General features: G+C 47.8%; 1 protein-coding gene across 4 annotated transcripts in view; it reads right to left on the bottom strand.

Annotated features, from left to right (window-relative positions):
• The window catches only part of HDLBP (high density lipoprotein binding protein), an 88318-nt gene that overhangs the window by 11470 nt on the left and 51513 nt on the right, over positions 1 to 25335 (bottom strand). For all 4 annotated transcript variants that reach the window (XM_033229487.1, XM_033229489.1, XM_033229488.1 and 1 more), the window contains exons 4-20: positions 24016 to 24173; positions 21972 to 22187; positions 16797 to 17003; positions 16380 to 16595; positions 15574 to 15780; positions 15253 to 15360; positions 13811 to 13915; positions 13378 to 13456; positions 10574 to 10713; positions 9086 to 9190; positions 8845 to 8958; positions 7920 to 8006; positions 7617 to 7748; positions 3469 to 3687; positions 1246 to 1467; positions 948 to 1166; positions 6 to 144 (exon numbers count right to left, since the gene is read on the bottom strand). In XM_033229487.1, coding sequence (XP_033085378.1) covers positions 6 to 144; positions 948 to 1166; positions 1246 to 1467; positions 3469 to 3687; positions 7617 to 7748; positions 7920 to 8006; positions 8845 to 8958; positions 9086 to 9190; positions 10574 to 10713; positions 13378 to 13456; positions 13811 to 13915; positions 15253 to 15360; positions 15574 to 15780; positions 16380 to 16595; positions 16797 to 17003; positions 21972 to 22187; positions 24016 to 24173 — 2673 coding nt within the window. The remainder of the gene's footprint in view (positions 1 to 5; positions 145 to 947; positions 1167 to 1245; positions 1468 to 3468; positions 3688 to 7616; positions 7749 to 7919; positions 8007 to 8844; positions 8959 to 9085; positions 9191 to 10573; positions 10714 to 13377; positions 13457 to 13810; positions 13916 to 15252; positions 15361 to 15573; positions 15781 to 16379; positions 16596 to 16796; positions 17004 to 21971; positions 22188 to 24015; positions 24174 to 25335) is intronic.

The raw sequence follows: 25335 nt of genomic DNA, 5'->3' as shown, positions 1-25335 counted from the left end.
CCCACCTGGGTTCTCCTCTCTGTCTGGGAATTTAATTTGAACATTGAAATCCCGAGTAATCTGCTGGATTCTGGAACCTTTGGGGCCCATGACAGACCGATGGAATTTCTGGGGTATAGCACATTCTAATGTCACCTGAGCTTCCTGGAGGGAGGTACACAAAGAAAAAAAAAACAACAAAGATTAAATTCTTTCGGGCCAGTTTTACATAACTCTTCACACCACCTTCCTTCCTGTTCTCTACAGCCACTTGGCACAGATGCTCCCCTTCTCCTGAGTCCAGGGCTCCAGGCGCAGTGAGGACGGAAGGTAGCAGGACAGGTCTAAGGGGGTGGGCCTCCTCTGAAATGTGCCCCAGAAGGCCAGCTGCCGTCCCTGGAGGGTGGCCAGTTCAGCCAAGGGAGTGGGACCTCCTGGGGTAGCCTCTGACTCCATGAGGATGCAACAGACTTGATTATCAGGGAAAGGGCACCCAAGGCCCTGGCAGGTGAGTGACCTGGAGGGGGCACTCTAAGGACTGCTTTAGAAAAAGACCAGTGTCTTCTCGTGACTTCCTGTGGATTCACGTGGATGCCCGCAAATCGATTTTCTTTCCTTCACAGAGGGGAGGAGTGAGCTGGCCCCTCGGACTGCATTGCCATTTTCTCTGACCCCTTACAGACTGCATTTTCTTTCTTTCTCTTGCTTTCTTTCCTCTCTCTCTCTCTCCTCTCCTTCTCTCTCTTTTTTTTTTAAAGTGGTTCTCACAGGCAGAATTCTCACCATCTATCAGGAAGGAGGCCAGACAGGCTGAGGAAACAAGAGCAAGCACCCGAAAGCCCCTTCTGAAGCCTTCCGGGGCCGTATGAGGGAGTCACCTGCCTGCCGGGTGGAGGGAACACCCATACATGGCTTTGGTGAGTGGCCACTGGGGGTGAGAACCCGTCCCTGAGCACCCAAGTGCCTACCAGGTCCTCAATGATCTCCTGAATGCGTTTCTTGGCTGCCTCCACACAGTCCTTGGCGCCCTTGAGAGTGACTTTGTCGCTCTGTGTGCCAGAGCGTGGGAAACTGACCATCACCCCACCATACTCTTCAGCAATCTCCCGCAAGACCTGGCCTCTCCGGATGACAAAGTGGCGGTGGTGCTTGGGGTCCACCAGCATGGAGTCTTCCACCACATTATCCTGCAGTGTTAAGAAGAGATGGAAGATAAGCCACCGCACCATGGCCCCGCAGAGTCGGCCGCCGAGGCCCGCTCCCTACCAGGTTTTGGATCAAGGCCTCCAGCTCCTTCTGTGCCTCTCGGACGGCGTCCTCCTTTCCAATGATGGTGATTAGGTCCTGGTCCTTGTCCTCAGCCGCGGGGAAGATGACGCGTGCTCCCGTGCTGTCACGCACCTTACGAATTTTGCCGCCCCCCTTGCCGATGAGGAATTTGTGGTATTCTGGCTTGGCACGGATGTCAACGGTGAAACTCTTGGTTTGCTGCAGAAACCAATCCCGCCCTGTTAGCCTGACACCACATGCCTGGACCACAGTGAGGAAGACGAGGGCCTGACGGGCAGCAAGGTCAGGCTCCGCTTACATTGTCATCAGTGTCCTGATGTTGCACCAATATCCCCAAAATGGGGCCAGCACACCCTACTGAATAAACAAGATAAATACCCAGACAGACCGCACACATACTTCTCTTCCACAACAATCAGATGCTGGTGGTAATGAACACATAGGCTTAGAACCCTGGTCCTGCCACTTACAAGCACTGACCAAACTTCTCCAAGCCATTTTTGATCTGCACAGGGGGAGAAGGGAGCAGCGTGCTGCACGATGTGTTGGCAGAGTGCACGTCCCGGTGTGCCCAGCAGAGCAGGAAGTAAGCTGCCCAAGAGGCTCGCCCCGTGCTCCCACTTTTCTACCTGCTTCCAGACCAAGCGCACACAAATCTGGGCCAGGCTTCCTCTCCTCCCACGAGTGCTACAGATCAGCCCCCACAAAACCAGCCACTCCCCAAGCTCAAGCTCAGAGGGACACAAGCCAACCAAGGCTATAGTTAGAGACCAGCCCTCAGAAGCCTCATGTAGCATGACACCCTTGTGTGGCAACAAGAAATGAGGGTCCTCGAAAGGCCCTGGACACTGTACTTGTGGACACCAGTACCTCTGGCAGACTCACGCAGGGGAACACAGAGAAGTGTGCTGCTCTACGTGACTCAGATCCACAAGGATAGCTCTTGCCTTTCTCTGGACCCAAGACCCGGCCCGCAAGCAAGAATACCAAAGAAAAATGTGCTAGCATAAAAATATTAAATAGCAACTTTGCTATCTTTTAAGTGCAGGTTTCACCAAATACCACCTAGAGACTCTGCTGCTTTTCAAAGACACCCAGGAATAGCAGCATTAGTCAAAAATCAGGCAATGAATTAGGCAAATCCACTCTAGCAATATGGTAAAAGACAAACTACCAAACTTACCCCAGAAATGCAAGGCTGGTTAAACATAAAGACAAAAAAATCAATCTAATACAATCTAACGACAACAACAAAAAAAGACAAGAAATATGAGGCTCCAGATTAGAGAGAAACACAACTCCACAGACCACGTGATTGTTACATATAAAATAAGAATTCACAAAAAAGTGACTGGCACTAACATACATGAGCTTCATTTAGCAGTCTCATGAAAGCCCACTACAAAAATCACAAGCACTTCCACCTGCTAACAACTGGAAATGGAAAAAAAGTGCCATTTATAATAGCACTAAAAGAATGACAGCAGTTAGATCTGCTAAGTCGAACATAAAAATGTGCAGGATCTGTATGCTAAAAATTATAAAGCACCAATGAAGAATCACAGACCTAAAAAACATGGAGAAACGACTGAGTCAAGACTGCCAAGCTGTCAGTCCTCACCCCAGCCTCATCTTTTGATTTAACACAACCCCAATCAAAGCATGAAAATGCTTTTTTCCTACAAACTGACAGGCTAATTCACCAAGGGATGTAGAGCAGCCAGTGGAGAGGGCTTACGCTGTTGATTTCTAGACTTCCCATAAATCTGGTGTTACCAGAAGAGCCTGGAAACATATCCACAGATAGGCTTTGACACAGGGACAACAGCAATTCAATGGGCAATCTTTAGAGGTGATGAAAATGAATTTTGATTATTGTGGTCACATGTCTGCATGTTAATTAAAACTCAACTATACCTGAAGAATGGTCAATTTTACTGTAAATCATACTTAAAAGACAAAAGCACCCCAAAGCCAGTAAGCCAAAGAGCATCGTTTACATACTGTATACATGAGCATCTGGACCTGGAAAGGCCCTCCAGGGACAGCAAAACCAAGAGGTATAAAAAGTATATTATAGAGCTGTTTTCTGACCTGCCACAAAGGGAGGGCACTTAAGACTTTCCACCGTGAGAAGACAGAACACTGTAGTGAGGACCAGGCCTGCTGCCAAGAGTCATGCTCCCTCCCCATGCTCACCTTCTCCTCCGCCAGATGCAGGAGCTGCTTCTTGGCCTTCTCCACATCCGAGGAAGGGCCCCTGATAACAACGGTGTCGCTTCCTGAACCTTCCACGGGAAAGTGAATGTGGACCCCGCCGCACTCCTCCATGATGGAGCGGATCAGACGGCCCTTGGTGCCAATCAGGGAGTTGTGCAGCTTGGCAGGGATGGAGACCTCTACCTCGGCTATGTTGGCCTGAAACCAAACACACAACAGGAGGGGGAAGTCACATTTTTGTGGCAAAAAGGGCAGAGGAAAAGATAAACTATCATCTTTGGTGGTGATGAACACACAGGCTTAGAACCCTGGTGCTGCCACTTACAAGCACTGACCAAACTTCTCCAAGCCATTTTTCATCTGCACAGGGAGAGGAGGGAGCAACGCGCTGGATAATGTGTTGGCAGAGTGCACGTCCTGGGGAGAGTGGGGTGTGCCCAGCAGAGCAGGCGCACTGGGAGGTGTTTAACTCAACAGGACCCAGTGTCCTCGTGGACGTGTGTTGGGTTGGAGGGCAGGAGCGTGGTAATTTCAGACACACATAATGCTCTTCTTCAGTCAACTCTCCGGCTCTGCCAGAGGTGGGTCCATATGCCTATGGATGAACTTTTCCTATTAAAACCAAAGGTTCTGCTTTCAGCCAAGATGCAATACCAGGGACTGGACTGAACTTACTGCCTAATGGTGATTTTCACGACCCTGGAGACAGGAAACAAGGTGAGCCCTACAACTGCCCCAAGTTGCTGCTACAGTACAGGAAGGTGAGGAAACGGAACCATCCAAGATAGCAAGAACAGGAGGTCAGAGCCCAAAGAGACTGGCATCGAGAACCTCCGAGATCTGGAGACCAGCCACTCATATATTGACACACGAGAGGAAATCACCTTGGGCCTGGGAAAGAATCCCCAGAAGGATCACAGGAGAAACAGTGCCTGCAGCTCAGCTGGGGCCTGGTCCAGAGCCGTCCTCAGCAGGTTCAACTTTCTGGGACATGGAGTATAGTACTCAGAAGCATCTTACCTCAGCAGTGGAAATATTTGGACCTGAACTAAATACTGCTCTGATCCTCCCTAATAAACTTTAAAAGCAAGTCCTAAAAGGAGCAAAATGTTTCAGAGTAACTTCACAAAGCCAAAAAAAAAATGCAGAGGAATACAAAAACACCCTCATTAAGAAACACCAGAAATGCAAAGAATAGGGGGAAAACCCACAACGAGGAAAATAAAATAGAAAACCACCCAGAAATGACAGTGTTAGAATCAGCCAGCCAAGGACAGTAAAACAGGTATTTAACTGTATTGTCTATGGCCAAAAGCAGAAAGACTGAACATGTTAAGAACTAAAAATACAGAAGATACTAATTCAGACTGAACTTCTAGAGAAGAAAATAACGTCTAAAATGAAAATTATATTAGACGAAATTAGGCAGATTAGAACACTGCAAAGAATTAATGAATTTAAAGAAACTCATGGAGAAAACCAATATGGCCCCCCCCCCCCACTCAAATAAACAGAGCACAAGTAGAAGACAACTAAGACCCCGGTCACTAGACTCCCTGATGGGGAGACAGCAAGGAGCTAACAGAAAAAAATACTCACAGTGACCAAAAATTATCCACATTTGATGAAATTCTGAACACACATATTCAAGAAGCTTAATAAACACCAAGCTAAGAAACATGAAGAAAACTACACAAAGACACATCCTAACTTGCTCAGACGGTGGTAAAATCCTAAAACCAGCTAGAGGGAGGTTTGTCATGGACAGAGGAACAAAGCCGGGGAGGCGTCAGCTTTCTCATCAGGAACAACAGAAGACAGCACTGAAGCCAAGTCTTGAAAGGAAAAACCTGCCAACCTAGAAACCTTTATGCAGCAGAAACATTTTTCAAAAGTGAAGGAAAAAAATACTTTGAGACATACAAAAAGTGAAGGAATTCATTATCAGATACACACTACAAGAGATGTTAAGTGTTATCTTTCAGATAGAAGGAAAATGAAGACAAGCAGCACACCAAGAAATGAAGAGCTCTAGAAATGGCAACTGTGTGGATAATACATACATTTTTTCATATTACTTAAACCTCTTTAAAAAATAATGGATTTTTTTAAAGGTTAATAATGTAAACGGTAGACTGAAAGCCAACCATATAAAATCATCACATCGTGGTGACTAAGCACATGGGGATGGTGGCAGTTATTGTTTAATGGGTGTAGTTTCTGGGTAAGATGATGGGAAATGCTCTGAAAACGGACAGGGTGATGGTTGCACAACCTTGTGAATGTACTCAGTGGAGTTAACCATTCAAAAAGGATTAAAATGATAAAATTCTGCTATGTATATTTTACAATTGAGAAAAAAATTACAGTAAAAAAATTACAGTAAAAGCAATTTAACCATGTGTTAAATATATGTAATAAATATAAGTATGTGATATATAACATACATATAATCACAAATGTAATTAAATGCAAACATCATAACTTTTTTTTTTTTTTGAGACAAGGTCTGGTTCTATGGCCCAGGCTGGAGTGCAGCAGTGCAATCTCAGCTCACTGCAACCTCCACCTCCCAGGCTCAAACCATCCTCTCCCCTCAACCTCCTGAATAGCTGGGACTACAGGCATGCAGCACCATTACTGGCTAATTCTTTTTGTAGTTTTAGTACTGACGGGGTTTTGCCCAGGCTGGTCTTGAACTTGTGAGCTCAAGTGATCTGCCCACCTGAGCCTCCCAAAGTGCTGGGACTACAGGAGTGAGCCACCATGCCCGGCCACAAACATCATAATCTAAAAAGCAGAGATAGATTTAATGTAAAAAGCAAGCTGCCAAAAAGATACCCACTTTAGTATCATATAAAGTAGGCCAGGTGCAGTGGCTCACACCTGTAATCCCAGCAGTTTGGAAGGCCAAGGTGAGAGGATCACTTGAGCTTAGGAGTTTGAGACTAGCCTGGACAACATAACAAGACCTCATCTCTACTAACTGCAAAAAAAAAAAATTTAGCCTGGTGCGGTAGCATGCGCCTGTGGTCCCAGCTACTTGGAAGGCTAAGGTGGGACGACTGGTTGAGTCTGGGAAGCCAAGGCTGTAGTGAGCCATGACTGCACCACTGCACTCCAGCCTGGATGACAGCCAAGACCTCATCTCCAACAAAATTTTAAACATGGGGAGGGGGGAAAAGATAACACAGACTTCGGAGCCAAGCACACTACCAGGGAAAAGGCATCATTTTATAATGGCACAGATTACATACATTATGAAGGAGAGGTAACATCAGTATTGACAGCAAAAGGCTAATGCAGGACTATTCTAAAAAAACTTCATGTTAATAAATTTGACAACTTGGAGAAAACAGAAAACCCCTTGAAAGACACTAATTACCAAGTACACACAAAGAAACAGATGATCTATCCATACAGTGTAATATTACCCTGAAATAAAAAAGGACAAAGCAATGATATAGGTGACCACACACACAAATGTCAAAACATCCTGCAAAGTGAAAGCAGATGGGCCCAACAGAGTAGATGTTATGATTCCATTCACACAAAAGTGTAGACAATCCAAAAGCATCTACGGTGGCTGAAAGCAGACTGGCGGTTGCCTGGGGATAGAGAGGTGCGGGTGAGGGGACTGTGGTTTTAAGGAGCTGCCAAGTGGGATGGAGGGAGACTGTAAAACAAAATGGCATGGGACATTTTTGGGGTGATGGTGGGGATGATTTCATGGATGTATACAGATGTCAAAACTATTAAATTGTACACTACAAATATGTACAATTTACTGCATGTCATTTTTTTTTTAAAGGAAAGAAAATACCATAAATACCTTCAGATAAGATTTTCAGGTAACAAAAAGAAAATGTCTAATAAGACAAGTGGCCATGTCAAACGTTACTGCTGCAGGTCCAGGTAAGTAAGCGCCATGAGAGACAAAGGCAGAAAACTGCTGACCAACTCAGCAGCAGCTTGGATTGAAAGCTGCAACGTGCTGCAATCTTCCACATCTGCCATCTGAGTCCGTGCTGGCCCAGTGACCCTGGCGTGACTCAACCCCAGGCTCAATCTTAGAGGCTGTTAGAGATTTTACTGGAGGATCTCCATTAGAAAACATCTCCCATTACCAGGTCTTTCTGAATAGACAGAATCCTGCTCCGGGCAGCTTCGCAGTTGGCTCGCTTGCCTGTGATGATAATGGTCTCTGAATTGCTATTCTCTGCTGGAAGGTCGATCTTGGTATTGCTTTCTTCACGAATCTACAAAAGAGAGATCACCATGAGAAGCTGACTAGAGCCCTCCCGAAGTTGAGACACAGTTGAGCACAGGGCTAGAAGTAAGGAAGAGTCCCTCCTAGTCTAAAACCAAAAGGGTGCAGGGCTACAGGGGACACAGCAAGAAGCAGCAAGATGCAGGGGACAAGCTATCACCTTTTTAATGTTTGCGCCTCCTTTCCCAATGATGTTCTTGTGAAACTGTTTGAAGATCGGAACAGAAATTGAATAGCTATTTTCCACCTTAAAGACAAAAAACACAGCCCGATTCACCACCTGCGCTAGAGAGTGAAATAGAGTAACCCTTCCACCCCTAAGGGTAGCATGAACACGACAGGGCACTGGCATTTGCAAATAAACCTTCAGGGGTTTGTCATGAGAGTACGTAAAAGATCACTTGCCCAACAACTAACTTATCTTGCAAATTACAGTCAGTCGACGCAAGTCCACTTTTTGGCTAAGAGAGAGTTCATGCCCCATGCCAGGATCAGAGCTGGCTGAGGAAGAGGCTCAGAACACATGGAGACAGCACGGACCCCTACGCTCTGGGCAATTCTGCACTCGGCAGTGATGTGACAGCAGCTCACAGTGCTGGAGTCCCTCACCATCGCCTCTCCCAGGGCAGCCATCAGCTAAGGTGAAGCCCACGGAAATACATGGCCGCCTATGGCCTTCTCATCCACTGCTCGCTACACTTTCTAAACCTGTTCCCACTTCAGTTTTTGAGAAAGATAATAAATCAGTATATGACTCATTTCACCTGTTATACCTCTCATCTTACTGGATGGGACAGTTTCTCTAAGTATCTGAAGACTCCTCAAGGAAACAAGGTAACTGGGCATGAGAAAAGCAAATCTCCCCACCTGAATTGCAGTCTTAACAATGGCTGCCAATCTAAACATCCAGGTATTAAGTGAGAAGCTGTCACCACTTTGTCCCAAGTCCCTGGATGGAAGCCCAGCCCAGTTCCTATGTGCTTTCTCCAAAGCAGGGGTCCTGTGGGGGTCAGGACTTCTGACAGGACACACGCCCCACCCACCACAGGTGCTGTCATACAAGAAAGGATGTAAAACACCCCTACCAGATCTGCCACCATCTTCTGCATGTATTTTGTGCACTTTTCCACCTCATTCTTGGGTCCTCTGAGCTGGACAATGTCACTTTTTTGTGCTGGGTCTGGAAAGTTGATGATGACCTAGAACAAATCATGGGGAGACTAAGTTCAAGTACGAGAAAGGTCATATATCCCAAACATCAAATATTCCTGAAGTGTGACTTGGACCACTCCTAGAGAGTTACAGAATGTCTCTGGGAAACTTTACCTCTGGGAATTTATCACGAATTTCACGGATCCGTTCACCCTTCTGCCCAATGATTGTGCGATGAAATCTTTGCTCAATGATTAGATCCTTGGTACGCTCATTTTCCTAAAAATACAATTAAAGTAGATGTCATTTATCACAAGCATGGTGAGCAACTCCCCGCTGACACAAGGGGACACCAGGGAGCCCTGGGCGCAGTCCTTCACAGAGCAGGTGAAGTGGTCTCCAGGTGGCACCTCGTAGCACCCCTGGGAGCAACCAGCCGTTAGAGTGCACAGCGCATGGTGAGTGCTCTCGCCAAGCATCGCCACACTCCGCCACACTGGCTGCGCGCCACTTTCCTCCACAAAGTCCAATTACGGAACTCACTGTAGGACCCTTCAACCGAAAGTGCCATCATGACAGCGGCAATTACCAAAGCAGTTCAGCGAGCACTTCTGCTTTAACAGGTGCTACAGGGGAGGCCCAGCTCTTCCCATATGGCTCTCAACTTCTTCAACAGGCCCATTAAAATGTCAGAAGAAATACAGAAGAATAAGCGGAGCTGGAATCCAGGGAAGAACACCATCAGCCTACCAAACGTTCCCGAGAATTGTCAGAGATTCTGGACCAAACGGCTATTGGCTGACAGAGAAATAAGGGCTCAGCAGTCAGGAAGGGCACAAAGCAGCCAGGACCACAGACCTGGGCTGGAGGCCAGGCTAAGAGGGAACCTGGGATATGAGACTGGGGAAATGAGCACCGGGAAGGCCACAAGCAGTGGGAGGCTGCATCACACCCTGGATTGCAGCTCAGGGATATAAAAGAGGTCTGCCAATTTGAGATTCCTCATGTGGGTACTGGGGTGAGGTGAACAAAGAAGCCCCTAAGCGAATGGACAGGAACCCTGGGGCATGTTCCTCACACAGTCAGGACGAAGGGCTGCTGCAGGCACTCACGCAGTCTTTGACTTCTCTGGATACTCAAAGACACCCAGAGACTTTCAAGTGTGGGCATCTGACTCACAGAAGCAAGGGTGCTCACAGCTTGGCATAAGCATGTATGAAACGTCGGGGAGCCCAGAGCAGTGCAGTGCTTCTGCCAGGTGGTAGAGAGCAACAGCCCCCACTTCAGGTTTGCAGTGATCCTCGAGTTTGGCCTTACATGAGAACCACCTGGGATGCCTTTGAGAATCCAGAAATGTCTGTCACAATCTCTGGAGATGGTACCCAGGCATCTGGGAACCCAGGGTGTGGCCAAGGCCGAGACGCTGCCACACAGTCTCTGTGCCCTTCTAGCACAGCACACAGCCATGGAGGACAAGATGTGCAGGTGACCTGGGGAGGATAAAGGAAATGTGGCCCCAGGGAGTCAAATCCAGTTCCAGTGCAACGTGGGATTTGTTGACTTCCATTCTCCAAGGCCGCACACCACAACACACTACTCCTTAGAGGGAGCCAACAGACGCAAGGTCAGTGCCTTCCTAGAGGCCCCGGACATGGCGCTTACCATGCGAGATGCAAGCTCCAGCAGCTCTCGCTTGGCCTGCTGCACACCCTGTGGGTCCCCCTCGATGCGGATCAGATTGCTCTTCTCACTGTCAGGAGGGATGCGCACGGACACCTTGTACTGGTCTTTGATTCTGTTTACTTAGGAACACAAAAGCAAATACATTTAGGACACAGACCACAACATTCTGCCAGTGACTAACAACGAGACAGGACAGGGCTAAAGTGCCACATCACCTTATCAGTGATTCCCATTCACCAAAAATGATGCTTAGCTTCCAAAACAAGAATCTCCCTTGTCTGGAATGGGGGCCAGTTATGATCTTGACCCGGATCACAAGGGTTCTGGAGGACAGGCTCTCAGCCTCGACCACAAGTTGGCAATGCCCCGAGACCTTCAAGTAACTGATGGTTGGGGCCACTCAGTCTGGGATTTAGCTCGTCTGGCGTATGGCTGGGGCTTCAGAATATTTAAAGGATTCCAGGTGTTTCTAATGTGCAGTAAGTCTGGGAACTACTATTCTCAAGTTAAAAAAACCACACACATTAACAAAAGCATTCACTGATGCCTAAGAGCCTTGCGGGGAGCATGCTGCTGCCCAGAGACCCCATCTACTGTTGGCTCAGATTCGAACTGAGCATTTCACTGTCTCTGCAAGACAAGTGCTGTTGCAAACCCTCCTGCTGTCAACCTCTCTGGATAGAGCCCAGTACCCCCAGGTTAAGAGTTCCAGGTCCCCCAAACTCTGGAGAAGCCGTATCATCAGGAAACAAGGCAGGAATCTTGCCCACTGTGCAGTAAAGGAAAGCCCAGCTTGCTGGAAGGACCACCAGGAGGACTTTTTGTGCATCCATCCCGAACACATGCACATGCAGAGGCAGCAACGAGGCGATGCGCTGATGGAGGGTGACATGGACATACAGCTGTTCCAGGTGGAGCAACACAAGACAAGAGAAGCAGAGGACATGGGAGCTGGGCAGCAGGTTTTTTTAGATTACGAAGGAAAACGAGAGTTAGGAACTGCATGAGAAGAAATCAGAACAGATATGACTCACTAAGCTATATTCTGCAGTTTCTCGGGGGCAGAAACTAGAAATTAATGTTAGAATTACACTACTGTACTTCCAGATATATGTGTTTTGAGACAGGGTCTTGCTCTGTCACCCAGGCTAAAATGCAGTGGCATGGTATGATCACGGCTTACTGCAGCCTTGACTTCCTGGGCTCAGGTGATATTCCTGCCTCAGCCTCCTGAGTAGCTGGGACCACAGGCCTGGCTAAATTTTTCTTTTTTGTAGAGATGGGGGTCTCACTATGTTGCCCAGGCTCATCTCTAACTCCTGGGCTCAGGTGATCCTCCTGCCTTGGTCTCCCAAAATGTTGGGATTACAGCCAAGAGCCACTGTGTCAGGCCTAAATAAACACTACCGTTAACCAAAACCAAAACAAAACATAAAAGCAAGTTTATGGTGTGTGCATGGTTCAAGCAGTGCACAAAAAGGTCACTTTGTGCCTGTAGACTCTCGTCCCTGTCACGTAAAATGACCACAAAACGTAAGACTGACATCAGAGAGCTCACCATTGCACAGGCCACAGCACAGCTGACAAGCCTATGTTTACTCGTAACGAAAACGGATACACGGACTTCAGTCATGTGATGCAGGTTGGTGTCCCACTCCCTGGGAAAGGCTCCTTCATCCACTGAACTATCCAGGAATGGAGGACGTGCTTGCCTTCTCACCTTCCACCCCACGCCCGGCCCGACTCACACTTTTAATACCAACATCTTGGGAGGCCGAGGAGGGCAGATCACCTGAGCCCAGGAATTTGAGACCAGCCCGGCCAACACGGTGAAACCTCGTCTCTTCTAAAAATACAAAAATTGCCAGGTGCGGTGGCTCACGCCTGTAATCCCAGCACTTTGGGAGGCCCTGGTGGGCAGATCACGAGGTCAGGAGATCGAGACCATCCTGGCTAACACCGTGAAACCCCGCCTCTACAAAAAATACAAAAAAAAATTAGCCAGGCATGGTGGCGGGCGCCTGTAGTCCCAGCTACTCGGGAGGCTGAGGCAGGAGAATGGTGTGAATCCGGGAAGCGGAGCTTGCAGTGAACCGAGATCACACCACTGCACTCCAGCCTGGGCAACAGGGCAAGACTCCGTCTCCAAACAAACAAACAAACAAACAAAATTAGCTGCAAGTGGTGGCATGCGCCTGTAGTCCCAGCTACGCAGGAGGCTGAGGCAGGAGAACTGCTTGAGCCCGGCAGGCAGAGGCTGTAGTGAGTTGAGATCACGCCACGGCACTCCAGCCTGGGTGACAGAGCGAGACCCTGTCTCAAAAAGAGAAAAAGTATCCCTCCCTATGTTGTTTTTACTTAGGCTCAAATCTAGACTTTTTTTTACGCTTCAGTGAGTTCCAGATCAGCAGTTTCCATGTTCAGAAGGCATGAGTACTACAAACACTGATGGGCTAACCTAGCAGGTCTGACTGAAATGCAGAGGATGCTGCCCGTGGGCGTGCCTTCAACATGGCCCCTGTGGGTTACTTGCGGAGGGCTTAGATGGATTTCCAAAAGTGACAATTCACCCACTGGCCAAACAGCTCAAATCCAACCACTGCACCAAGGGGAAAAGGAAAAGTGGCCTCTTCCCGCAGGCAGGAGGATGTAAAGTCTGAAACTCCCATTGCAGGAAGCACTGGGCCTGGACTGTCTGCACAGACGTCCTAGTTCTCACAGCTGACACCCCAACAAGGGTCTCAGGGCACACTGGCCCCACTGCAACAGATAGCCTCACTCACTGTTGGCGCCGCTCTTCCCAATGAGGTGCCTGTGGAACTTGTGGTCGATGTTGATCTCCACGTAGTCCATCCGGTTAATCTGCAGGAGCACAGAGGTCCATGGATGCGCCCAGTTACTTGGTCAATGAGCTGAACCCACACCCGGCAGTCTCCATGGTTGCCTTTTCTGACCCCTCAGCTGTCTGGAATTGTTGGAGACTGCCCCTGTGTCTCCCCTGAAAGATGCCTTCTTCAAAATAGTTTCCTCTACCCACCATTATTCCAGGACTTCAGCCAGCTTCTAGCTGTTTCAGAACTTAGTACTCACCTAGTTAGGATGCCCTGGGTGCCTGTGTGCCCAGCCACGTGGGATGTCACCGAGAGATGACCACCCATGCCCAACTCAGAGCCTCCCTTGTCACCAGCACACACAACACTCCAGGGGGCGCCTTACCAAGTCTTTGACCATGCCTTCTATTTGTTCCTGGGCCACATTGACATCCTCTGTAGGGCCCTCCAAGGTGATCTTGTCTTCGCCCTCTGTGAACTCGATGTGAACCTACCACACCAAAACCACACAAAAAGAGAGAGAGAGAGAGATGGCTAAAACAGAATGGCGCAGCTGCAGCCCCTCAGCTCCCAGTGTGCAATTGCTGGTCCTCAGGGAGCCCACGGGTGCTCTCTTGGGAGTGGCTTCTGATCCCAAATTGCCTCATATATATGTGAGGGAAAGAGGGACATATCCACAGACATCAAGCAAAGCTGAAAGGGAAGGTTAGGGAGCCATAATCAGGAAACTCAGCACTGTGGCCAAATAATCTTGCCTTTCACTGAGAACACGGTTTGCTCCACAGAAGCCACTAACATGAAGCATGCGAGATGCTCATACATCATCTGAACTTTTCCAAGGCCTGGTCCTCTTCAGTTGCATGAAGAATGAGACGGCACGGATGGAATTTTAAAACTAGTATAGCTGCACCAAAGTGGCAAAGGAACTGGCTCGACGTAGACAAGGCTGCCAGCTTTCCTGGTTTATTACCCTCCAGGTCAGGAGTTAAGGGAGGGAGACTGGTCCTTATATGAAGCTATAAGAAGGAAAAGGGCTGGGCATGGTGACTCACACCCATAACCTCAACTTTTGGAGAGGCTGAGGCAGGAGGACTACTTGAGCCCAAGAGTTCGAGATCAGCCTGGGCAACATAGCAAGACCCTGCCTCCACAAAAACTAGCCTGGGATGGTGGTGTGCGCCTGTAGTGCCAGCTACTTGTGACGCTGAGACGAGTGGATCACTTGAGCCATGAGTTCAAGGCTGCAGTGAGCTATGATCACGCCACTGCACCCCAGCTTGGGTGACAGAGTGAGGCTTTGTCACTAAACAGAAAGAATAAAATAAAAAATATTTTATTTTTAAAAAGGACTGTAACATTAACTGGAAACAAATTTTAAACAAAACAGGAATTAAATATGATGGTTGGATTCTCTGGTATTTCTTTTTTGTTCATGTTTTCTGGATGCTACAATCTCCTTTGGTAAACTGAGAAAGCTTTAAATTCACTCTTAATACAATTTGTATACAAGTTCTGCTCTTCAAACGATTATGAAGTTATTTCACCATAATTACTAAATGACATGTTTCCTAAGATACTTATGAAACCTAGTAACACACAATCCTCTCTGGTTAAAGACTAGAAGGATGGTACAGACATCTACAGACATTTATTCTGCTGTTCTTCAGCTAACATGGAAGTTGACCATGTCAAACAGGCCAGTTAATTCAGAAAAATACACCCGTTTTCAAGGGCATCCACAGTACAAAGGTCAACAAAGCAATGTCAGAAACAGAAAGACAGAAAACAAGACAAATTCAATACAACAGGTGAAAAACGCGTCCTTACCTTTGGCATCTGCTGAGTGATTTTGGCCAGGTTCTGCCCTTTCTTGCCAATGATGAAACGGTGAAGCCAGGAAGGGGCGGCGACAGAGGAGACAGTGAAGCTATTGGCCTAAGAAAACGGGAAAACAGCCATGGGTTTGCAGAGCTCAAGGTCACGTCAGTGAAAGCCAGGCTGCTCACCTGGGGCTCAGAGACGCGCACTCCCCAAACCTAGGCACCTGCACTGTGTTCAGGCCCCAGGATTTACAAATCGAGAGCTCATCCATGAAGGCCCCACAGACTCCACTCAAAGGAGACACATTTCATGCTCAGAGGCAGTTACCTTGGCATAGACTTCAGTCAACGCCTGACCTAACTTTTCAGGTTCGCCTCGAAGTATTACAGTCTCAGAGATGCTGTCTGAGGGCGGGATCTCAACGGAAACTCCAGTTCTCTCGAGGATCTCCTGCAATGAATTGCCCTTGGGCCCGATGACATACTTGTGCTGGGATTTCTTCACTTCCACTGCGATGGTTGTAGTTTTCTTTTTCTAAATAAGAGCACCATAAGGGGCAGTCAAAGGGAAAGGTGTGGGAAGTGGGCAGGTGGGCACGGCCACTGCTGCAGAAAGCAAGCCAAAGCGGCCCAGACTACAGATGCTGATCCCAAGAAGTGAACAACAGTGATCAGGACTAGCCAATCCCCACCAACTTCACTGCTCAAGACTGGATGTTCCCCAGTCTAGTCACCCGCCGGCTGATAACCTTGTCCTTGAACACTGCAAAACACCCAATCCTTTCCCTCAATTAAGGAACCTGTTTCAGATCTCAGAGTTCACTAAGCGGAGCTAACAACTTAATCTAAGACGTGAACAAGTCTGGGCTGTGCGTCTGACCTGGGGCAGCCCAGCTGGCAGCCTGTCAGCACAGCCATAGGCCCAGGACGGCAAGGACAACTGGCCTGCAGATGCTCAACAGCAAGGGAGGGGCGGGCACCGATCTTACACGGGCCACTCTAGTATAGAGACAATAAGCATCTTCATCAAGGACAAAAAGATAAGGGGCTGAGCCAGGCCTTAACTGAATCCCCAGACCCAAATCCTAGCTTCTATTCCTGCTCATGGGGATTTGCCTCCTCTAAATCATGTACCTTCTCCTCATAAATCTTCTTGATGCGAGCCACAGCCTGAGCCAACTGCTCCTTCTCTCCAGTGAAGACAATCTCTGTCCGGTTCACGCTGGGTGGGGGGATGTTGATGCGTGTCCCTGTCTCTTGCATGATCTCGCCGACCAGTCTGTTATACGGCCCAGCGATGAAGGGGTGGAATGCCTTTTCTACTTCTAGCCTCTCCACAGCACGTTTGTCCTGTAAAGGAAGGGATGACCTGATGAGAACAGGTCTCTGAAAACAAACTGGGGACAGACAGGGCTTCTCAGGGTTGGAGTCAAGCCCTCTACCCCCCACCACCTTATGCCTTTACCTCCACACTGGACACGGCAACCCATGAGGGAGTGCGGTCTGCACAAGGAGGTAGGCAGGGGCACGAGGCACTCACACACGCCTCACCTGCTCGGCAGAGATGAGTAAGACTTCGTGGCGAGCTTTCTCGATGCCCTCTTTGGTGCCGGTGATCTTGATCTGATTGCTGGGGTCATCTGGGCGTGGGATCTGGATTTTGGTTGCAGTTTTTAGCTCCAAGTCTTGCAGTTTCTCTCCATTTTTGCCAATAACAAAGCGATGGTGTTCTTTGGGAATGGCAACAGTTGCTGAGGCCTACAGCAAGAAGAGAATCAAGGAAAACAAGAATATTGGTAGGATCTGAAGGAGCATATTTTTCCAAGACATTCTGGCAGAAACACCATCTTTGCTTATTCTTGCCCACCAGCCCCAACCCATCATTAGAACAGTGTGAGCTTAAACATCACATGCTTGGGGAAGATTGCCCTGACTCCCAGCCTAGCGTAAGTTCAAGTGTATCTGCACTACTAAACATCCACTGGAATATACACCCACAAAGGGAGGCAACAGTTAACATCCACAGAAGCTGGACAGGAAGAAGCATGACTGCATATCCAGAAACCCTGAAAAAACTGCTGGGTTAAATTCTATTTATAGCAGGGAGAAAAGACTGAAATCCAGAAGTTAACAACATTAACTTCCACAAACAACAACTACTTGGAAGATGTAATGACAGAGATGCGTTTTTTTTTTTTTTTTTGAGACGGAGTCTCGCTCTGTCGCCAGGCTGGAGTGCAATGGCGTGATCTTGGCTCACTGTAACCTCCGCCTCCCAGATTCAAGGGATTCTCCTGCCTCAGCCTCCCGAGTAGCTGGGACTACAGGCGCATGCCACCACGCCTGGCTAATTTTTGTATTTTTAGTAGAGACAAGGTTTCACCATGTTGGCCAGGATGGTCTCGAACTCCTGACCTCGTGATCCGCCCACCTCGGCCTCCCAAAGTGCTGGGATTGCAGGTGTGAGCCACTGCGCCTGGCCAAAAGATGTGTTTCTAATAGAAAAAAGGACAAAAGAAAAAAAGGACAAGAAAATAGCTAGACAAAAAGCCCAACACAAGGCGAAGTATGTGCATTAGAACTTAGAAAACACTCCTTAAAAGAGCTACAAGAAGGTTTAAGTAGATGGCAGTTATCCCAATTAACTTTGAAATATTCATACAATTTCAAACAGCTGATTATAAAGGTTGTAACACAGAACAAACAAAAATAAACCAGAAAACCCTGAAAAAGAATAGTGCAGGGTAGAGGTGTTAACAGTGGTCCTAGACATTAAACATGAAATCATTATCATTAACAGGAAATCTCAGTATATGGAAAGACAGACCTGCTGCTCTGAACTGAAAACCCAGAAACAGACCTAAGTTAATATAAACACCTAGGACATGATAAAAGCAGCCACTCAAGCCCACTGGAGCAAAATGTCTTTTCAAGATGGTGATGGCACGCCTGTAATCCCAGCACTCCGGGAGGCTGAGGTGAGAGGACTGTTTGAGCCTAGGAGTCCAAGATCAGCCTGGACAACATGGTGAGACCTCACTTCTACAAAAATTTTAAAAATTAGCTGGCCGAGGCCAGGCACAGTGGCTCATACCTGTAATCCCAGCACTTTGGGAGGCTGAGGAGGGCGGATCATGAGGTCAAGAGATCAAGACCATCCTGGCTAACATGGTTAAAGTCCGTCTCTACTAAAAATACAAAAATTAGCTGGGCGTGGTGGCGGGCGCCTGTAGTCCCAGCTACTCGGGAGGCTGAGGCAAGACAATGGCGTGAACCCGGGAAGCGGAGCTGGTAGTGAGCCGAGATTGGTGCACTCCAGCCTGGGTGACAGAGCAAGACTCTGTCTCAAAAAGGAAAAAAAAAAAAACAAAACAAAATTAGCTGGCCATGGTGACATGTGCCTGTGGTCCCAGATACTGAGGTGGCGGAGGCAGGAGGACTGCCTGAGCCTAGGAGGTTGTGGCTCTGGTGAGCCGTGATCACGCACTTCAGCTTATGTGGCAGGCTGAGACCCTGTGTTAAAACAAAACAACAACAAAAAAATAGTGCTGACAACTCGAAAGCCATATGGAAAAAGGTGAAACTTGATCAGTGCCTCAACCCTATTTGCAATAAATTCCAAATAGATCAGAAACTGAAATGTAAGAACACATTTACAAGCAACAGAAGAAAATATAAACTTGCTTGTTTACTCTCACTCTGTCACCCAAGCTGGGTTGCGGTGGTGCACACACCGCTCACGGAAGCCTCCACCTCCCAGGCTCAAACAATCCTTTCTCCTCAGACTTCTAAGTAGCTGGGATTACAGGGGAGCGCCACCACGCCCAGCTATTTTTTGTAGAGATAGGGTCTGGCCATGTTGCCCAGGCTGGTCTCAGATTCCCGGGCTCATGCAATCTGCTCACCTCGGCCTCCCAAAGTGCTAGGATTACAGGTGTGAGAGCCACCGCCTGATTTTCCTTTCTTAAAAGCACAATTTTCCTAGCTCTGTCTTCTGAAAAAGCCTAGAAGCTCTTGACAACCTAGTCGCCATGTCCACCTATGGAGACTGGAGTTTCCAACTGCAATTTCCTACTCAAAAGGTTCAGAGTTCATAGAGAAATAGCCGACTCAAGGTCTGTGGAAGGAAATATGTAAGATTAGCCTGAGGTATCTTTCTGTGTTAGAAATTAAGAAGTTATTTATTTATTTATTTTTGAGGCAGAGTCTTGCTCAGTCGCCCAGGCTGGAATGCAGTGGCGCGATCTCCGCTCACTGCAACCTCTGCCTCCCGGGTTCAAGTGATTCTCCTGCCTCAGTCTCCTAAGTAGCTGGGATTACAGGCGTGCACCACCATGCCTGGCTAATTTTTTTTTTGTATTTTTAGTAGCGATGGGGTTTCGCCATATTGGCCAGGCTGGTCTCGAACTCCTGACCTGAGGTGATCTGCCCGCCTCAGCCTCCCAAAGTGCTGGGGATTATAGGCATGAGCCACCACACCTGGCCAGAAGTGATTGATATTAATGGGTCATGACAGAAAGCTGCAGGGAACAAAACTGAAAGGAGGGGACCCACTGGCCAAAGATGAAGCATCTCCAGCATGAAGAATGGCGGACAGTGCCTGAGTTCATGACGACACTAAAAGAGTCACTGATCAACACTGCAGTCGCTGGAGTGCCAAAGAATCAATTATTTATCTGGCACTTCCCACTTAAATGTTGATAAAGAAAAAATCTTTACAAGAATTATCAACTAATGTATGAGCAGGGAGAGAATTAGAAAAGCATAATTTGCAACGCTTAACGAATCTGGGCAGTAACCACCAATTGACAGTAAAACGATTACACAAACCACTGATAGGGAACTTTACAAGGGAAGACCCAGACCCGAGCCTACTGATCAATCTCAAAATCAGTACAAGCAGAACAACCAGCTATCACAGCACGGACTAAGCACCACCTACAGGGTCTTCTTGCCAAACAAGCTGACTGTGGAAGTAACCAAGCCCCTAGAGATCTAATACCAGTTCACCAAAAATAATCAGTGACTAGCAGAACAAACCAAACACCCACAGTCCCCAATAATCAATGGCATTAAAAAAAGGGAGGACTGGCTGGGCATGGTGGCTCATGCCTGTAATTCCAACACTTTGGGAGGCTGAAGTGGGTGGATCATTTGAGCCTAGGGGTTCGAGACCAGCCTGGGCAACATGGTGAAAACTCGTACCTGCCAAAAAAAAAAAAAAAAAAAAAAAAAAGCCAGGCCTGATGGTGCATGCCTGCAGTCTCAACTACTTGAAGAGCTGAGTCTGGAGGATCACTTGAGCCCAGGAGGTCAAGGCTGCTGTGAGCTGTGTCTGCACCACTGCACTCCAGCCCGGGCAACAAAGTGAGATCCTGTCTCAAAAAAAAAAAACGGGGGGGGGGGGTGGGTAGGAGGGAGTAAGCACGTTAAAGAATGAGAAGAGACTTAGGACTCTATAATCAAATACAATACTGGGACCTTGTTTGGACAACGACTTGAACAGACCAACTGGAAGAAATATCTTTGAGATGGTGAGGAAAGTCCAACACAGACTGGGTTAAACACAGGTATAATATTAAGAAACCACTATCAATATGATTACATGAGTTAAGAGCAGAATGACTATACATATGTATACATAAAAACATGGGAATCTCTGAAGTAAGGCACAATAATGTATCTGGGATTTGTTTTATGATAATCGAGGAATAGGAGAGAGTATCAGGGGTGAATGTCTTCATTCTGATCCATATATTCAGTGAAGTGGCCCTTTCTTTCCCCTGCAGTGTTCATTACAAAACAGAGGCTCAAATATCCACTGACTGGCAGACACTAGCAAAACTTTCAGAGCCTATTATGCACTGGCCACAATGCTGGACAATTACAAGCAACACTTTCACCTTCCTAACACTCCAGATCCAGCTCCCACAAGATCAAGGAGACTCAGCAGCAGATGGGAAGAACCCCCATTCCTAAATAAGCCTATGCAGTACAACAGCAATCATGCAACATTTTAATAAGATTGTTTACATTTTTCTTGGTCTTTAAGTGCTGCCAGTTAGGGAGAAATGCATCAGAGATTTGCTTATTACAAATGTTATTCAATAAAGTCCAAGTACTGGGACTGCCAAAGACTAGGAAAGTGGCTTAAAATATAATTTGAACTTGTAATCTCCTAAATCTGGGGCCTATTAACATGTAGTTAATGAACACACCAGCAAAGCAATGGGGACCACCATCTTCACCACTCAGCAAGCCCAGTTTCTTTTAAGTGTCTCAAACTCTGGGACAAGCTTCTAATTTTCAGTTTGGCCAGATGTGGTGGTGTGCCTGTAATCCCAGCTAACTGGGAGGCTCGATGGAGGACTGCCTGAGCCCAGGAGCTCGAGGCCACAGTGTACTGTAACCACACCTGTGAAGTGCCACTGCACAAAAGCCTGGACAACAAAGTGAGACTTTGTCTCTTAAAACAAAAAAAATTATTATTACTTTCAAGTTCATTCACTCAAAGAGCAAAAATGGTAAGTGTCCCAGTTCTACTATTAGTTTAGTGAGTTTTTTCCACTAAAAATACCAGAGGACTCTGAATGTTGCTGTCCCACCTCCAAAAGATTGAACTGTCCCATTGGTAGAAGGGTCCAGTGAAGTTCTAGCCTGCATCAGGAGCCGAGTAATGGAACTGGTACACAGTCACTGGGGAGAAGTAGGCCTCAGGCTACCCACCTGAGTCTGCAGTCTAGCAACAATGTCCTTCCGAGCTTTCATGACAGCATCCAGCTTTCCTGACACCATGATGGAGAGGCCTTGGTCTTTGGCCAAAGACAGCTCCAAGTGAGCACCGGTTCTCTGCATGATCTCAAGGCAGATTTTTGCTTGTTCACCTTCTCCAAATTGGTTCATATCCTTATATTTTCTCTCCTCCAGGGGTACATGGAACACCTGTTCAAAAAAGATGAAAACAGGGAAGGTTAAGAGATTAAAAGAAAGCCAACAGACAGGGAGTAAAGAACATGTGTTCATCACCATCCACTCACAAAGTAGCCCCACCCTGCCCACAGACACTGCTCGAAGCCCTGGGATAAAACAGCTGAAAGACACGGAGAAAGTGCCAAGGTCAAGAGCTGGCATCCTAAGGAGGAGATAACTACATCGGCTGCACAAATGAATGAGGCAGCTAGCAAGTGCTGTGATGAAATCAACAGGGGGAAGAGAGTTTAAGAGAACGTGGGAGGTGGAGCCTGGGGACGGCCAGGAAACACCTTCCTGAAGCACGAGGCAGCTATCTATGCTAAGAGGTGAGGGAACTACGGGTGTATAGGCAGGAAAGCCGAGGAGGTGGATGGGGCACCTGATGAGCACACCAGAGGGGCACAGTTCAGAGGATCACCCATCCCACCCCGTAGTAAAAGTCAATACAGAGTTTCAGCAGGAGGCATATTCTGCTTGATGGCGCAGGGTCCCTCCTATTGCTTTATGGAGAAGAACTGAGGAGGGACAACATAGAAGCAGGAGGAATCATCTACCCTGGTTTGAGACCACAGTCACCAAGTAGACAGCGGTACATTTAACAAAACCACTAACAAGAGAGCAGACAGGTGAAAATGGAAGGACTGGGATGCAGCTGTTTATGAGCCTAAATTTCAGGGACGACGCTGGCAGAGAGATGATAATTTTCCACCATGACCAGAAGATATCAGTTTATATAAAAGTTTTGAAACTCACCAACATCTCAAATTCAGGTAGCAGAGAGAAGGGCTAGTGAAGCCAAAGAAAACCAGGAAACTGGTTAACCGCTTCAAGAAAGTGGGATGATGAATAGAGAACAGAAAACAGGACCCACTCATCTGACAAACACTGCCTGCAAACCGACCATGTGCCAGTCCTGCTGAGTGCTAGTATCCAGGGTGCACACGAGACAAGTGGTCAACAGAAACATCTCTGGGGTGGGGGGTGATTTAACGTGAAGGCCTTCTCCCTTTAGCTACTCAAAGCATTCTCAATCTTGAATGTTCAGAAACTCTATGCTTGGAAGGATAGGTTAAGAAAGAACAGCAGGCCGGGCGCGGTGGCTCAAGCCTGTAATCCCAGCACTTTGGGAGGCCGAGACGGGCGGATCACGAGGTCAGGAGATCGAGACCATCCTGGCTAACATGGTGAAACCCCATCTCTACTAAAAACTACAAAAAACTAGCCGGGCGAGGTGGCAGGCGCCTGTAGTCCCAGCTACTCGGGAGGCTGAGGCAGGAGAATGGCATGAGCCCGGGAGGCGGAGCTTGCAGTGAGCTGAGATCCGGCCACTGCACTCCAGCCTGGGTGACAGAGCGAGACTCCGTCTCAAAAAAAAAAAAAAAAAAGAAAGAACAGCAATTAATTTTTAAATATTTTAAAAATTGGCTGGGTGCGGTGGCTCATGCCTGTAATCCCAGCACTTTGGGAGGCCGAAGAGGGCGGATCATGAGGTCAGGAGATCGAGACCACTCTGGTTAACACAGTGAAACCCTGTCTCTACTAAAAATACAAAAATTAGCCGGGTGTCGTGGTGGGCTCATGCCTGTAGTCCGAGCTACTTGGGAGGTTGAGGCAGGAGAACGGCGTGAACCTGGGAGGCAGAGCTTGCAGTGAGCCAAGATCGCGCCACTGCACTCCAGCCTGGGTGACAGAGCAAGACTCTGTCTCAGAAACAAAACAAAACAAAAAAAATTAAAACATTGACATGGACATGTTGCATGATAAAATTTTTAAAAGAAAGAAAGAATGGTGTTTCTACCTGAGTGATGACAGAAGCCTTGATGGGCCGGATCTTGTTTCCCCAGGCTCCAGCAGGTTCCTGGGCACTTTCCAGGCAAGCAGCTTTCTCAGGAAGTGGAGGGAAGGCATCCTTGTAGGTTGGAGGGTCGCTTTCCTCTTCTGAATTTAGAGTGGCAACTGGGCCAGCCAACACAGATTAAGAGGAAGCACTAGTCTTAGCATTACATGAAAAACACTTTTAAGGGTTTAGTGCTTAAAAACAGACAGACCAGAAACACCAAGTGCTCCAGGGACAACTCCCTCCCCCTCTCTCCTAATCCATAGTGAAAAGGCCCCAGGAGGTCGCCAGGCCCAGCACCCGGAGTGTGAGTGCTCAAGGAGGTCAGAGACTGGAACAGTGAACCTACCCCCGATCCACATGGCCTCCCCAGTAAACATCAGCTCAGACACAGTGAGCCCCACTCCCCCAACGGGGTGAGCCCCATGAAAGCAAGCCTTGTTACGTCAATTTTTAAGTCCTCTAGAGTCTAATAACATACTTTAAAAAATCACAACTACGACAATGCCAGACACAAAGCAGACCCTTACATTTGCAAAACAATGGTCCTCCTACCCAGCACCACCTGTGAGACTTGCCTTTGAAGCAAACTCTGATTTTCCACTGTAACATACAAGGTTAAAAATGATTGCCGTGGAGGCCAGGCACGGTGGCTCACACCTGCAATCCCAGCACTTTGGGAGGCTGAGGTGGGCAGATCACCTGAGGTCAGGAGTTCGAGATCAGCCTGACCAACATGGAGAAACCCTGTCTCTACTAATAATACAAATTAGCCGGGCGTGGTGGCACATGCCTGTAATCCCAGCTACTCAGGAGGCTGAGGCAGGAGAATCGCTTGAACCCGGGAGGCAGAGGTTGCAGTGAGCCTAGATCGCACCACTGCATTCTAGCCTGGGCAACAAGAGCAAAACTCCGTCTCAAAGAAAAAAAAGAAAAGAAAAAAGGCTGCCGTGGGAATTGTCCCTGCCCAAGGCAGAGGACAGCAAGGCTTGTGGAAATCAGGTTCCCTGATTATCACTTCCATCTTCCATAGTGCCCTATTTGTTCATGTTTTTGTGCCATTGGCCACAATCTCCATGAAATCAAGGGTGTGACTGTTTTGGATAACCCCAAATCCCCAGGGCTGAGCACGGTGTCTTGGCAATATCAAGGCCCAATGAAATACACCATGAATGGATGTGACAGAGGACAGGGGGATGACCTCTGGAATCAGACAGGCTCATGCCCGAGTCCAGGCCCGTCACCTTCCAAGCTGCATGCTCCTACCCGACAGTGCTGACA

The sequence above is a fragment of the Trachypithecus francoisi genome, unplaced genomic scaffold (genome assembly GCF_009764315.1).
Source record: "Trachypithecus francoisi isolate TF-2019V2 unplaced genomic scaffold, Tfra_2.0 Lachesis_group13, whole genome shotgun sequence".
Classification (NCBI taxonomy): domain Eukaryota; kingdom Metazoa; phylum Chordata; class Mammalia; order Primates; family Cercopithecidae; genus Trachypithecus; species Trachypithecus francoisi.
Note: the sequence above shows the minus strand (reverse complement) of the source record. Positions and strands in the feature narration are given on the sequence as shown.